The sequence below is a fragment of the Schistocerca nitens genome, chromosome 9 (genome assembly GCF_023898315.1).
Source record: "Schistocerca nitens isolate TAMUIC-IGC-003100 chromosome 9, iqSchNite1.1, whole genome shotgun sequence".
NCBI lineage: Eukaryota > Metazoa > Arthropoda > Insecta > Orthoptera > Acrididae > Schistocerca > Schistocerca nitens.
This window is the reverse complement of record NC_064622.1, coordinates 255,004,940-255,016,099: the sequence shown is the minus strand read 5'-3', so window position 1 is coordinate 255,016,099 and position 11,160 is coordinate 255,004,940. Positions and strand designations below refer to the sequence as shown.

General features: G+C 45.1%; 1 protein-coding gene across 1 annotated transcript; it reads left to right on the top strand.

The window, feature by feature from the left end:
* The first annotated feature begins 1,272 nt into the window (after positions 1-1,272).
* On the top strand, positions 1,273-10,833 carry LOC126203871 (endocuticle structural glycoprotein SgAbd-1). Its single transcript, XM_049938250.1, has 3 exons — positions 1,273-1,400; positions 7,319-7,644; positions 10,207-10,833. Exons 1-3 carry the CDS (start codon positions 1,389-1,391, stop codon positions 10,481-10,483), a joined length of 615 nt encoding a protein of 204 aa, XP_049794207.1. The 5' UTR covers positions 1,273-1,388; the 3' UTR covers positions 10,484-10,833.
* The last annotated feature ends 327 nt before the right edge of the window (positions 10,834-11,160 follow it).

Below are 11,160 nucleotides of genomic sequence, written 5' to 3'. Positions count from 1 at the left end.
TTGCTAGAAAGTAACAATACCAAATACACGATAAGATCAGTCGACATTAATGTGAAGTGTGGGTCCACCCTTCGCCTTTGAAGCAGCTTGAACTCTGTTGGCGGAAGTCTCAGTGAGGTATCTGAATGTCTGTAGTGGAATTCGTCCTCATGAGACATAACAAGTAGAGATTTTGGACGCTCGTTTCTGAGCTAAGTCGATATTCTCATTCAAAAATTGTTCGGGAGTCGGGACACTAGCAGGCCAACCCTTGTTACTGTCCACAAACCATTGTCTATATGTTATGGTTTGTGACAGAGTGCATTTAAGACACAGTCATCACCCACAACTGTTCATCTAATTTGCACAATGCACAGAACTGCAAAATATGTTCATAATCTTACAGATTTGGGGTATTCTTAAGATTCATAAAGAGAAAAGAGCCTAATCACGAGTGACTCTTTCATACCGTAACAGGATGATAGATAAAGTTCTCGAGGCATATGCCAAATCGAAACTCTTCCATCGGATAGCCACAGGATAAGCGTAAATGATTCCTCCAAATCAGTCATTTCCAGTAGTCCACTATTATCGCTTTTTACAGCACCTCGAACGTCGCTCGTCGAGAGTTGCTCGAACGTTGTAACTCATTCTTTCTAATTCCCTGTTGGTAGTAATTTAGAAATCAGGAGCGCTTTCTTCTGCTAATTTCGTGGGCTTTTTACAACCACGCATTTCCACTTCACCAGAAGAGTTGGACAACTTCAGAAGGGTTGAAATGTCCCTAACTAAACGGCTACTCAGGTGACGTCCATTGTTAAGATACTGAACGTTCTTGACCTACCTGCTCTGCTGTTACTGCTTCTTTACGGATGTAACAATACCCTCGTGTACACTTACACCGGCGGGCCCACCTATCGTGTCATTTAATTGTGAATTGTACATTACATGTGGGTGTCAGGATATTTTTGATCAGAGTGTGACAAAGAGGAAGACGACTAACTTTATGACAGTATAACGCAGAACAGGAGACATACCGTTAAACTCGAGCGCAGTTCAGTTGGTCAGTTATCGAAGGCGACGAGTATCGGGCGCAAACGACTTGCACGTGGAATCAGAGGGGGAACAAAAGGACACGATCTGTCGCGCTCTGGCAATACAAGGACCGCACGCGAATCAGGCGGAATGCCGGCCATAAAGACGACACCGCCGCCGCTTCCCCGCCTCCTCCGCCACTCCGCTGGTCCTGGAGAGGCGTCCTCGCGGGCCGCTACCGGCTGATGGCCGACGCCGCCGCCGGTCACGTGGTACGGCCGCTCCCTGGGGGTGCCGCCCCGCGACGGTATATATGCCCGCTCCCTGCTCCCACAGACAGCACTTTCTGACAGAGGATCTGCTCGCCTTCTGCAATGAACACCTTGGTAAGTCCTCTCACTTTAATTTTCCTCACAGCTACACTAAAGTACAGCCACATTAGTTTTCAATGTTAGTAATAGTTCCCAATTTATATCTGATGTATCCTGTTCTTCTTAACGTATGTTATACGCGTTGTTAATTTCTAGTTCCGGTTCCGACACGTATAAATTTCACCTATTTCTTACAAATATATCCCCTAGACTCTAGGTGTACATAGGCTCGGATCGCATCATACCGTTCTGCGAAACTAATATTTTCAACGCCTTTTTGTCATTGCATAGGAATACGAGGAGACGCACCGTAGATTTTACATAGATTTCCTAGTTTTGACTTCCTAGGAAACGCATCGCTTCTAGTTTCTAGCTTTACTTCTGTACTTGAAAATTTAACATCCTTTAGACGCTAGTAGAGACGTAGGGACGTTCAGGTAGAGGAAGGCTAGTACTTCCTGAGATGTGGACGTGGATTGAAATGTACAAAAGAAGTGGTATAGATAGAGTGAAATATAGCAAGGAACTGAGGAGAGTGGGATACAATTACTGTATGTAATCAAAAGGCCGGCCTGAGTGGCCGAGCGGTTCTAGACGCTTCAGTCTGGAACCGCGCTACCGCTACGGTCGCAGGTTCGAATCCTGCCTCAGGCACCGATGTATGTGATGTCCTTAGGTTAGTTAGGTTTAAGTAGTTCTAAGTTCTAGGGGACTGATGACCGCAGATGTTAAGTCCCGTAGTGCTCAGAGCCATTTGAACCATTTTTTTGTAACCAAAAACAAGGAAAAGGAAGAGGATAGAGTGTTTGGAAGGGAATAACAGGCAAGGGAGGAATACATATAATATCCTGGACCATGTGCTGGACGGCAGCACATTCTGCAGCATTAAGGGGGGAGGGGTGGCCTGTCAAAATCGGAGACTCAAAGGATCAGGTAGCAAAGCGGAAAATGTAATGATGATTATGATCATGGTGAATAAGTGTGTCAGACGCTGTTGCGGAAGGCTTGATTCTAAGTTTGTTTTCTGTACTGAGGCACCTGCCATTTTCGGGTTAATACTTATATGTACTACCTGGCCTCCCTACAATTTTCTAACGCCACTTGACGGTGTAACACTTCTTCAGTTAATCGGTCGACGCATGTTGTTTCCAATTTTCTCGGTTTTCTGGTGCCCCCCCCCCCTGCGATCGTTTGGGGCTAGCAAATTCAGATATCTTTATTCCCTTTCTCTGGCGAGTGCAAGGTAGCTGTGTATTCTTTTCTATTTTTGGCAGCTTGAGAACGACACTTCGCTGGTAAAGGCACTGAACATGTTAGATTCAGGGTACCACCAAAAGAAGGTCATGCGGTTCAGTGGCTAAACACAGAAAGAAGTTACAGAGGCCTACATAATAGCATACAGGTATTAATCTGTATTTCGGTCAAAAGATGTTCTTCGATCAGTTTTCAGTACATTTTAGCAAAAGCTCATAGCGTTCGGCAAGAACATAGATGAATATACGTTACTTCAGTTTTCGCAGTGCGTATTAAGAGAAATGTAAGGCACATACAAGTTGCATGTGGATTCATACTGGATACTGCATATTCGATAACGTATTTAGTTTCATTTACGAGGAAACTTAGGCTCTTTTTTGACAGGAGATATAAATCCTTCTCGCCCGGCAACTCGATATCACAGCCACTTCATTCGCTATATCGATAAATAGTTTATACTACATTTCTCAGCTTTGTATTTAATGAACATAATTCCCTGATCCCACTAATGCGGCCTTTTTTTCTATCTCTGCGTATTCTAGTACGCCGAGGAACTGCAAAGAGAAAGTGTGTACTTCTCAAAATGGTTCAAATGGCTCTGAGCACTATGGGACTTAACATCGGAGGTCATCAGTCCCCTAGAACTTAGAACTACTTAAACCTAACTAACCTAAGGACATCACACACCTCCATGCCCGAGGCAGGATTCGAACCTGCGACCGTAGCTGTCGTGCGGTTCCAGACTGAAGCGCCTAGAACCGCTCGGCCACTCCGGACGGCTGTACTTCTCAAGAAATAACATTATGTGGTTTCAGAGACGTAGTATTAGCGGCGTAGAAGCTTATCTACTCCAGCTGCACTGTGCCTAAGAATGCATGTTCTCAGTACCTGAGTACATAATTTGTTTGTGTATAACTGTACACTACGTCAACAGTCTATGCGCACCTTGTGACTCGAAACCATCGGTAATATACCGGTCTAGGATTCATAACCATGATTTCCTATGTTCGCTATTTATTCTTTTCAAATTGATTGCCGGTACTATTCGTTACCATTGATGGTGCAAAACACATCCTCGATGTTCATGCTTTCTTCTTCAAATTATCTTCACATAGTATATGCCGATTCTCGTGTTACTTAATCGCACGGTACTTACACGTTTCAGTTATTTTTCAATATGATTATGAGGAGATGAGGAAAGGCCTTGTAGTCTGATACCCTCATGTGGTCTCATAATGAGTAAGATAGAAGCTGCCTCTGCTACGGCATGTAGGAATAGTTAACTTGGCGAACTGAAACCAGTTAGACAACACTATCTCGTGTTGATTAGGTTGTGTGGGAAAAGACGTGTGCTCATTGCCCAAACACTGTGTGTGTTTTGGTGTGCGAGCTTACAGTGATAATAGCAAAGTTCTACTCAAGCATATATGGAAGCCGTCGGGGGTGTAATTTCCAAAGAGAAGACGCGTCTCTTTCCTGTGCCATCTGAAAACCATACATTCTCGAATTGTTATTGCAGACAGATCTAAATAAATTAGACTCTGAAAACGAACTCAAGGTGAGAGGTACGACGGCACTCAGGACATTCTCTTGCTTACTACAATCATACGTCATTGTTACGTGACCAACGCAACGGGTATATCTACTAGCTTTCTCGAGACTAGTTAGCTAGTGTCGAACAGTTCCCTGTCGACTGAAAATCGGGTCCTGGCGTCAGGTTTTCTGTGTTCTTTTACGCCAATACTTTAGTTTTCCATTTCATCCTAAAACAGAACAAATTAGTTAAAATAACAAGAGAGTCAGGCATGCTAGATTAATTGCTGTGGGAATCTAAACTACCGATCACACAATAATAGGGATAGTGGGCGGTACATACCACACATACAAAGTCCCGAGAAACCGAGGGAAAGGAGTACATGTTTAGGCTTGTGGGCTGTCTCACATTGTTCCGAACAGATTCTTTCTCAAATGTTTACGAATTATTTCCAGTTTTGAAATAAATTTTTGGGTTGAAACTTCCTGAGGGATTAAAACTGTGTGCTAGATTCGTACTGAGAGTCTCACCTGTCGCGGAAAATACTCTTAACTGCTGAGGTATCCAGTCACGATCTAACAGCTTCATCATCGCCTGCATCTGATTTCTACTTGTCAAACTTAACAAATGCTCTCCAATCGGTCTGGAGATCAGGACTGAACGTCTCTATACCAAGTTCATAAGCTGAACGTTAACTAGACATTCTGAAACTATAACGAGAGTCACTGAAGACATTGTTGAAGTTTGTTGGGAGACAGTTTTACACCATTCGTTGCCCCCATGGTACTGACTGAGCTATTCAGCATGGTTCAGCAATCTAGTTATCAGGCCTTCTGCCGAAACTATCTACTATTAGGCTGTCAGTTGGACCCTGAATGAGTGGTTTGGAGATTCAAGAAGTACCTATATCAATCACGTTGTGATGGAGAAGTTGTAAATCGAGGTGAAAGTATTCTGAACTGGACAAGAAGATTTCTAGTAGGGGCGAGGGGGAGGGCTGCATGCTTAACATTGTTCTTGGATTCCATTTAACTAGATAACATCACCACACGAAAAACATTCCACAACGCCCAAAAGCATTTCCAGTATAACCGCCTAAAGGTGATCATAAACCATAATTTTGTCACCGCTTCGTTAGAGCTGGGTATTCAACGTAACTCCGGTAAGTAGGACTTTTTGAGATGGTGTGAACAGGGTAACCAGATAACAACGAATACACTCCAGACGGCCCACCTATTTTAATAGGGGAAGGGCTGGCCTCCTTGCGGTCTAGCCTTCTAAAGTATTGTCACGCTGACGGGCCAGTTTCCAACGCCAGATCAAGATCATTAGAAATTGCGCAGGTCCAGCTCGATAGTCCACTGAGTGCAATTGAAACTAGCAATCCCAACGTATTTTCAAAAATTTTCTTTTTCATGACCACTACAAAAAATTAAAAATACAAATTTCATTGTTTGTTTGTCACTTTTATTAACAGCATACTCTTTAAAGAAGTACTCGTTTGTAAGTAGAGTTCAGAACCCGAAAATATGTTTTTGCACTGCCTTAGGGATGCCATTGTATTTCCAGCAATTTTTGTACAAACTCCCACGTACTACTGTGAGGGACAGGGAGAGACTATAAGATCACCACAGTTCGTCTTAAATTTTTTGGGAAAGTTTAGACGTTTAGCTGACAAAAATCGAAACATTTACAGAATCCTTAAAAAATACGCAAAATATATTTATTTTTAATTTTAAAATCTAAACTACACGACTAGATTACAATATTTAGAAAAGGATGATGTAAAGTAACACCCCCTCTCCCCCCTACTATTGATTTAAGCTAGGCTCTTGTGTGTGTATATTTTTCCCCGTGAGCCATGTTTCAAACGTTACTTGTCAATCTGACTCCAAAAAATATCTCCCACTGCTCCTGTACTAGCGGCTGCTGAGAGACTATACGCTACGGGAATGTCGCAGCGAGTCAGGTGTGCCATTGTAACGTGGTCAAGAACCGAACACCACTCGTCATTTTTTAAACTTCGACTGACGTAAATATACTCTATCGTCTCACGTATAGAATACTTCCAGTTCCTGAATAATTTGGGAGAAATTCTACACTTATGTGTACATAGAATCAGTCGTTGCTATGTAGTTCATTCACAAGCTGTGAGATTGTCGCGAATGAAACAGTGACCCGGGTATACAATAAGTTTCCTATAATTTACGTCTGTGGTCGCAAACATTTTGTTAACATGTTACCGGATTCGGCCTATAATGACCATCATCAGAACATGTTTTATAAAAACAAAACAAAGTCCTAATGTACAGCAGTCATAGTGGTATCGTCAAATGTTAAATGCAAATTTTTATGAAACAGATCTGATGATGGTCATTGTAAACCGAAACCGCTAGTCGGTTAACAAATGTTTGTGACCATAGACGTAAATTAAAGGAAACAGAATGTAGTTAATTAATGCCGGTACTATACCTGTAACAACCGAAATGCATGTTTTCTCCACAATACAGTTACATAAACTTTAAAGGCTAGGTTTTCTCCTCTATTTCTAGCTTGCAATGGGGACGTGAAGTCCCTGAAGCAAATTTCACTTGAATTTCGCCTAAGTGCAAGGTTTTCCCTTGGCACTGATGCTCCACATGAACGAAGACAATAATATGATTGAAATGGCTCTGAGCACTATGGGACTTAACTGCTGAGGTCGTCAGTCCCCTAGAACTTAGAACTACTTAAACCTAACTAACCTAAGCACATCACACACATCCGTGCCGGAGGCAGGATTCGAACCTGCGACCATAGCGGTCTCGCGGTTCCACACTGCAGCGCCTAGAACGGCTCGGCCACTACGGCTGGCAAGACAATAATAAACACTGTTTCTCTGACAGCAGGGCAATGTATTTTTAAGCGAATAAAGCAGAACACAGAGAGCCGCAGGGCGAAAAGGAGCATATGTGCATTGTTTTGCCGTTTCCAAGGCACAGACTACAGGTCTTGTTCTAAGCTGTACAGTACACCTCACTTGAAAGCCAGGTGGTGCGTACTGTACACAATAAACTCGAGAGGCACAGAGAAAGTCGTCATAACGGGAAGCTACTGGGGAAGCCCCTCGCGACTGGGTACGTACTGTATCCGTGCCCCTCCGCAGGTACTGGTGGCTCTGACGGCGTTGTGCGGCGCGGCGGTGGCGCGGCCGCAGGTGCCCGTCTTCGAGCCGTTCCCCAAGTACAACCCCATCGACGTGCGGATCCCGCGGCCGTCCGCCACTCCGGCGCGCCCGCCCCCGCCGGCGAGCCGCGCTCCGCCCCCACCGCCCCCACCGCGCCCCGTCGTGCCGTCGCAGCCGCTGCCGGCCCCCGCGCCACAGCCCGCCATCGTGCCAGCGCGCACCATCCCGCAGGCCTCCTCAGAGGGCCACTGGATCATCATCAAGCAGGCCAAGGACCAGGCCAACGATGGATCCTACCGGTGGAAGTAAGTATACATACCTCCTCGGTGCTTCATCCAAACTACGCTCTGACTAATAGAGGTACAACCGAAAGGACCCAGTAGAGGACACTGAAACAAGCAATTAATATTAAGAAACATAGGTCTGTAAACCAAATGTTTCCCCGAGACGACATACCCGCATTCTTTCTGTTATATGTCTGTCTGGATGATGTTCCACATGGTGGAAGAATGCTTATGCACCGGCAGACTTTAAGGTGGCTGTCAACAGGTATAGGCATCGCTGATTATGTGTTGAAGCCTGTCTGAACAGTGGCCGTGATGAACTCCTGTAGCAGTGTATTTATCTTCAAGTGCATATCTGTAGTTTGGATCCCGGGTAGACTCTAAGCGAAGCACTCAGTCGTAATTCGCTGTATAGGGGAAAACATTGTTTTGAAGATCTGTTTTTATTAGAAACTTTAGGCATTGTTTGCACTTCACAGTTATTTGACACCCGAGAATGGCAAAAATGGGCCGAAATCGCGATTATTTAATGACAATGCAGGGGAAAAATAGACTCTCCCCGAGAGCCTAAACTAACAACAGTCGTGCTCATAGGGCAGCACACATACGTTTATGGTTTGAAGAACACTGAGACACTCATCCTCGATTAGCTCGTTAAATCACTCGACATTAATCTCGCAGAAAATACCTGTTGGTATTTGGAATAGAAGGGAATAATAGCAGTAATATCTCAAAAATTCAGTATGTCTACGGGATGCACTTATGAACTGTCGGTCATCGTAAAATAATTTACTACTTTACGATATGTTAAAAATATGTAATGTTCATTCGACCGAATTGGCCACAAAGTTGCGTCTACAGATAATCTTGAAAGCGTATAACCATATATTTTATATGTTTTTACGATGTTTTTTCGTAGATTAATCACCTCTGAAGTTGGCAACTTGGTGTCGGAACCGTTAATGTGTATGTTATACATTTTCGTGCTAGTGACGTTTTGAAACTCGCATAGTTGCATTTCGCAGTACGTTTGAAAAGACTCTCTTCGTTGCCCGAGAGTATCGAATATCAAGGCTACAGTCGCTGCTACGTGTTACTAGTGTGCTGTCTTAGACGGTGACGAATTACACTACTGGCCATTAAAATTGCTACACGAAGAAGAAATGCACATGATAAACGGGTATTCATCGGACAAATATATTATAATAGATCTGACATGTGATTACATTTTCACGCAATTTGGGTGCATAGATCCTGAGAAATCAGTAACCAGAACAACCACCTCTGACCGTAATAACGGCCTTGATACGCCTGGGCATTGAGTCAAACAGAGCTTGGATGGCGTGTACAGGTACTGCTGCCCATGCAATTTCAACACGATACCACAGTTCATCAAGAGTAGTGACTGGCGCATTGTGACGAGCCAGTTGCTCGGCCACCATTGACCAGACGTTTTCAGTTGGTGGGAGAACTGGAGAGTGTGCTGGCTAGGGCAGCAGTCGAACATTTTCTGTATCCAGAAATGCCCGTACAGGACCTGCTACATGCTTTCGTGCATTATCTTGCTGAAATTTAGGGTTTCGCAGGGATCGAACGAAGGGTAGAGCTACGGGTCGTAACACATCTGATATGTAACATCCAGTGTTCAAAGTGCCGCCAATGCGAACAAGAGGTGACCGAGACGTGAATCAGTGGCACCCCATACCATGACGCCGTGTGATACGCTAGTATGGGGATGACGAATACACGCTTTCAATGTGCGTTCACCGCGATGTCGCCAAACACGGATGCGACCATCATGATGCTGTAAACAGAACCTGTATTCATCAGAAAAAATGACGTTTTGCCATTCGTGCTCCCAGGTTCGTCGTTGAGTACACCATTGCAGGCGCTCCTGTCTGTGATGCGGCGTCAAGGGTAACCGCAGCCATGCTCTCAGAGCTGCTGCAAACGTCGTCGAACTGTTCGTGCAGATTACTGTTGTCTAGCAAACGTCCCCATCTGTTGACTCAGGGATCGAGACGTGGCTGCACGATCCGTTACAGCCATGCGGATAAGATGCCTGTCATCTCGAGTGCTAGTGATACGAGGCCGTTGGAATCCAGCACGGAGTTCCGATTACCCTCCTGAACCCACTGATTCCATATTGTGCTAACAGTCATTGGATCTCGACCAACGCAAGCAGCAATGTCGCGATACGATATACCGCAATCGCGATAGGCTACAATCCGACCTTTATCAAAGTCGGAAACGTGATGGTACGCATTTCTCCTCCTGACACGAGGCATCACAACAACGTTTCAGCAGGCAACGCCGGTCAACTGCTATTTGTGTATGAGAAATCTGTTGGAAACTCTCCTCATGTCAGTACGTTGTAGGTGTCGCCACCGGCACCAAGCTTGTGTGAATGTTCTAATAATTTGCATAACACAGCATCTTCTTCCTGCGGGTTAAGTTTCGCGTCTGTAGCATGTCATCTTCATGGTGTAGCAATTTTAATGGCCATTAGTGTACTTTCCCGGTGAGCTTATTTGCGATACGAGTTGGTTGGTATACCTGTTTCTCACTGTGCCCTGTCCGCAGCTACGAGACGGAGAACGGCATCGCGGCTGAGGAGACGGGCGCCCTGAAGGCGATCGCGCCCAACGAGGACGGCACGGCTGCGCAGGGTTTCTACTCTTACACAGCGCCCGACGGCACGCCCATCCGCGTCACCTACTCCGCCGACGAGAACGGCTTCCAGGCGCAGGGCGACCATTTCCCCGTGGCGCCGCCCATCCCGGAGGCGATCCAGCGCGCGCTCGCCTGGAACGCTGCCCACCCGGAGGAGGAGGTCGAGACTCCAGCCAGGAGGGCCTGAGCTTCCTCTCCAGCTCACGGGTACACTGCCGGACGTCCACCACCGGACCGTCCACGACTAACGGAACCGTCTTCGAACCTCGGACACTTCCACTACCCTAGCAACTTCTCTTCGTTTCCCTACAAGACGCATCGCCGTGCGTCGATGTCTTTCTAGCGCCATAACAACGTAGTATCTGTGCGACTTTGCAGCCCCAGTCTCGTGAGTGTGCGGTGCGCGTCCCTTTCTCAACCTCCGCGCGTCTCTTCTTCGCGAGTTCAGTTCCTCACTCTTATGCTGAACGATATTTAAGATCTTATATAATTGTGTGTATCATAGCATGGCAATAAAGTTTATACTAAGGCCAGTAATGACTGTGTTTGTTTCTTTCATTCATTTTTGACATTATAACCTACACTGCTGAAAATCTTTTCAAATTTGGGACTTCCTTATCCTCTTGAGAATAAACTCTTTTCTTTCCTTTTCTTTCTTTTAGTTGCAATGAAGAAACAAATTAACCCTTCCACTAAAAATTTTCACAGTGAAAGACGTTAATGGCTGGTTTTTTAATCACTGCCAAAGTAAGAACTCATACAAAAAAATATTTGAAGCTGTTTCGTTTTCCAATGCAGAAAAGGGTGACACGTACAGGGTTATCCATAATACCTTCCGGGTCTTCAGAAGACTACAGCATAAAA